At 38.6% G+C, this 5,002-nt stretch overlaps 1 protein-coding gene across 1 annotated transcript; it reads right to left on the bottom strand.

Annotated features, from left to right (window-relative positions):
- Nucleotides 1–469: 469 nt before the first annotated feature.
- Nucleotides 470–2,549, bottom strand: LOC121812716 (odorant receptor 131-2-like). The gene has a single exon (XM_042215545.1). The coding sequence runs from the start codon at nt 2,094–2,096 to the stop codon at nt 1,131–1,133; it is 966 nt and encodes a 321-aa protein (XP_042071479.1). The 5' UTR covers nt 2,097–2,549; the 3' UTR covers nt 470–1,130.
- Nucleotides 2,550–5,002: the final 2,453 nt, after the last annotated feature.

The raw sequence follows: 5,002 nt of genomic DNA, 5'->3' as shown, positions 1-5,002 counted from the left end.
GTGTCCCTTCAAACGTCATTAAAGTTACGTTAAATTCACTCCCACAATTGAGTAATCTTGTCTGATGGTTCTGGCACAGATTTTTAGTCTCTGCTGGTTTATGTTTAACAGCCTTAGATCTCTAAAACATTTGGGGTCATGATTGTTTTCACAGACAGTCCGAGAGATTTAGCCAGTTCATTTTTTAAATCTTATTTACATATTAAATTACTAATGTCAAAATTATCAATAAATCCTTCGCTCAAAAGGTCATTTTCACTAATTTCAGATCGGGAACATTTTCCCCAGTGCTGATCAAGACAACTTTTTAAACCAGAGTGCAGTTTAAGATGATTTCATGATAATGTGTTAAAAAATGAAACTGAGATGATAAAGACATTTTATCACAATTTTATAGAATTTCCTTCCAGTATAAAGGGACATCTTTTAGTGTTGCACTTATTTTTTTTTAACAAAGTGACAAAATTGAAACAAGAATAAAAAAGGTATTTTCTCAGATTCGCTCTAAACTCAAACAACTATTGTAGGTTAGGGATGTAATGGAGTTGTCAAACATTTATTAGTGCAAATATCACACTTTTAGTCAAACATGCAATCTGACACAAACACATGACCAACATGACGAGTTTCTTATTAAGATTTTAGACACCTTTTATTGGCCTTTTTAAGGAAAAGAAGTCAAATCAATATTTATGTGCTCAAATTACCACTGGAATTTTTTTATTTTATTTACTGTAAATATTTACCTGATAATTACAGAGCCCCTTTCATGAGTCAGATTCCCTGTTCTGTGCAAAAATATGTGAAGGTAATATGAAGCTTTAGAAACATATTAATCAGACAAATAAAGTGGATATCTTAATTTAGCATTTATATATACATGTATATATGTTGAGGAACAGTAATACAAAGAGTTTGTTTTCGCTTCAGTGTGTAACTTTTTCCACTTACTGTCACTTCATGATATTAGTTTGTTCCACGTGCAGTATAAGAAGGAATCTGTTCATGGCCAGTGTGAATGAAAAAAATAATCACAGCATAAAAAATTACTCAGTGTTCATTCGGACAACCGACAGACAGAGATGCAGATACTCTGAACAGGTTTTCTGCAGGAGTCTAAACTGTTTTTTTCAAGAAGCAGACAAGCTGTCCTGCTGTTTGCTTCTGAAATGGGGCTTGACTGTGTCTAAGCAGCAGAGGAATGTTTTCCCAATGTAGCCCCTCAGACTGTGATCTCTGAAGCCGTAGATGAGTGGGCTAAGAAAGCGTGGGATTAGGATAAAACAGAAATAATTGAAAAAGGCAATGTCTTCCACTGGCCAGTTAGTGTATAACAATGTGAGACTTTCAGTGATGGGGAGAGTGAAAGCCAACATGCACAGAAGCAGCTGAAAGCCGTGCAGCAGCACAGTGTGCTTGGCTTTATTCACAGATACTCTGTCCTGTCTCAGCTTCCTGGTTTCCAGCAGGATTCTCACATATGTGAAGAAGATGACAACAGCCACAACTGCAAAGAACATCACACTCACAGCAGTTCTGAATAATGCTTGGATTGGAGATGAGTTGATAAGTATATTTTTGCAAAGTACAGGTGTAGAGAGGACATCTACAGCAGGACGCTGTTTTCTGATGGAGTACTCAATGATGTGGAACATGCAACTTGTAAGCCACAGACAAAGATTAATGATCCAGATACGGCCTGAGCGCCAGGCGGCCGGGCGCTGCAGGGGATAGAAGATGGCAACATAACGCTCCAGGGACATTGCAGCCAGGATTAAAGGTGTGTTCTGATAAGTAACAGTGGATATGAACAGCAGAGGAACACAATAGAAAATGGGAAATTTTACCTGACCCATTACAAGTAGGAAAAGCAGCACAGAGGACAGAAGCTGCAGGGTGTCATTGATCAACATGTGGGCAAACAGGATGTAACGTGGAGTGTTTAGGAACTGCCTGTGAGATGCAAACACATGCAGCATGACAACAATGCAGTAGAGGAAGGTGCAGAAGAAGGGGATAACTGCACATACTTTGATGATAACAGACAGGCTTTTTTGGGAAGTTGCATTAAAAGGAAGTTCAGTCAGATTCTGCATTCTGCAGCTTTAAGTTGCAGCACACCTGTTAAAAAAAAGCACAACTTAAACTTCCATATACAGAAGATAAAATAAAACATAATGCATACTATCATTTACATTTACAACAGAAATTAGCTGCCTCATGTTAATAAAATAATCAGTAAAGTCAAATCACCCAGTAATACAAACCATTTACCCATTAAAATGAGACAGTGCCTCGCTCACCTAATAACAATGACTTTGTCTGTCAGAAGAGCTCAGATTTCTCTTCTTCTCAGCACACAACATGTTTTCAACAATCAAAGTGTCAAAGATGGTCTTCTCTTGTCTGATCTGTTTGGCATCGGTTCTCTTATGTTTGACTCAGTGCTGATTCCCCAGAGATAAATTAATTTCATGCTATCGTCATTAAGCATCATGGTTCTCATTAACTACAGATTACTGTAGGGGAAAAAGATAAAGCACCTTTTATCACAGGATCCATGAAAGGAAGTTAAACAGACAAGTGATTCTATATCGTAAGGCAGGGGTGTCAAACGCCAGGCCTCGAGGGCCGGTGTCCTGCAGGTTTTAGATCTCACCCTGGGTCAACACACCTGAATCAAATGATTAGTTCATTACCAGGCTTGGAGAACTTCAAGACATTTTGAGGAGGTAATTTAGCCATTTGAATCAGCTGTGTTGATCAAAGACACATCTAAAACCTGCAGGACACCGGCCCTCAGGGCCTGGAGTCCGACACCTGTGTTGTAAGGCATCAAAAGCAGCAGTTGATACTGTCGAATTAGACTAAATGTTATCAATTTGTATTTTTACTTTTTTTCCTTAAATTCACTTTAATTTCACTGCTCACATTGACAACAAAGATCATTAAAATTTCACAATTACTGGTGCTAAAATATTAGCGTACATTAAAAAAGTAAATGTTCTTTTTTTTAAACAGTACAAAACACAAATACCCTGAATATAAACTATATTATATTTAGTGGAGGGGTATGTGAGCCAGTGATCTTTCCTGAGCGGCAAAATACAATAGCAAAAGTAAAAATGTATTAAGTAAAACCACAATAAATGGAGATCATTATCATCTGAGCTTTGCAGTATTTTTTGGTGTAGCAATGTCTTAGTAGGATGAGTTTTTTTACCTAATAAATTTTGCTAACAAAATTATATACAGTTAGACCTTAATTTGGGTGTGACTAATGAGGGTGTGGCTGCATTTGTTTACAGTACAAAAAAGACATAACTTCTATAGATTTTTCTAAATTGACTAAAAGGCACAGTTCTTACTCCGATTATAAAATAAATGTAGCTACCTTGACCTCACCTAGTGACCCAAAATGTGGTTTTGAAGCACTGATATATCATGCCTTCTAGCACAGATTGTATGAAAAAGATGGCTGTAGCTGTTGTGGTCCAATCCAGTGGTTTTAGATAATAGGAAGTCTCAGCATTAGCTTTTCAGTAGCTGCTATATAAAGACAGAAGAAATTATGCTGGGGTGTCAAGCCTGGCTTGCAAGCACAGGAACAAATGTCTACTAATAATGGTTAAGTAACAAACAGTATGCTGTCATCATTATTTTTTTACTGGAAAGTTTCATTTTAGCAACATGCTTTTGGGACTAGCATTAAGATCATCAGGCCTCAGTCCTACGCTATTTCCTTTAAATGTCCTCCTGAAAAGACTAGAGATGGGTATCGTTTAGGTTTTATCCAATACCGGTGCCAAACCGGTACTTTTGAAACGGTGCAGGTGTTTAAACAGTGCTCAAACCGGTGCTTAAAGAATGGAGAACACAAACTTTGTCCAAAAACCTCTCATGTTTAGCTGTTTTTTTGTAAAAAGATAACAATGTTAGCCTTTTCTGCAGCTATAGGGCATATATGGTATCACTCTTGGCTGGAAGCAGTGCTTAAACAATGGAAAAAACACAAACTTTGTCCAAAAACCTCTCATGTTTAACTGTTTTCCACTTTTTCTTTGGTCATTTTAGCCTTTTTGGCCAGGGTGAAGGGAGTATCTGCCATCAAACAAGAAGACAGCCGCATGTAGCTATGATGTTTGCTAGTTCACCTTACATGCATTAATGTAATAACGTGGTTAGCCTACTCAACGTAAATTACACACGAACAACATTAAGCTACTCACGCAGAGAAGAACGGCTGCTGCTGCATCATCATCCTCATCATTTCTGCTACACTGGCAGGGCTAGGGGCCAGGACTCTCCTCTTCGGGTTTTTGGGGGATGTTGCTAACTCCGGGTCCGATAACAGGCACCACACCCGCAGTAGATGTGCTCAGTGTGAGGTCTCGCAACAGACTGCGCCACCATCCACCGCCAAGATAAGGATTAGATGCGTCCCCCTGCCACCGCACCCCTTCCAAATTAGCAGACAACCTGCTGAACTGACCGTATGCATGAGCTTGTGTGTTGAAAGGGTCTTATGACTTGCCAAGCTGTGCTGATTAGCAACGCCTCACTATTTAGAATTAATCAGCAAGCCCATGAATAGCGAATACTGATATATTATTGGGCTTCTTGACTCACGTGAGATTGCATAGCTCTCTGTGGTCGTTTGGTGCTCTATTTTTATAATGAGTCTCTTCTCTCACACTAAGAAAAAAATGTGCTTAATCACGTACTCTATCGTTATACTGTATTTATTGCTTTTGTATATTCTTCTGTCGGTCAGGTGTAACTTCCTTTTTCATATCATTGGATCTCGTAGTTAGTGAGGATGTGAACAAGTTATATGAGTGCTGCGCTAAGTCTGCATCTACAACATCATATATCGAATGTATCTCGTAGCGCAAGGGTCTCTAAGCATATTAGTGTACGTGTGTGTGGATAGGTGTTACTGACGATGACTGTTTTGTTGTGTCGCTAGGTTGGTGCTCTGTTATTAGTTATTCTCTCTTCT

This window comes from Haplochromis burtoni, unplaced genomic scaffold (assembly GCF_018398535.1).
Source record: "Haplochromis burtoni strain Fernald_Lab_line unplaced genomic scaffold, NCSU_Asbu1 Contig_750, whole genome shotgun sequence".
Lineage (NCBI taxonomy): Eukaryota > Metazoa > Chordata > Actinopteri > Cichliformes > Cichlidae > Haplochromis > Haplochromis burtoni.
This window is presented reverse-complemented; position numbering and strand designations above follow the sequence as displayed.

Excerpts from the sequence above, each read along its gene's own strand:
- LOC121812716 (XM_042215545.1), bottom strand. The coding sequence starts at position 2,096 with ATGCAGAATCTGACTGAACTTCCTTTTAATGCAACTTCCCAAAAAAGC.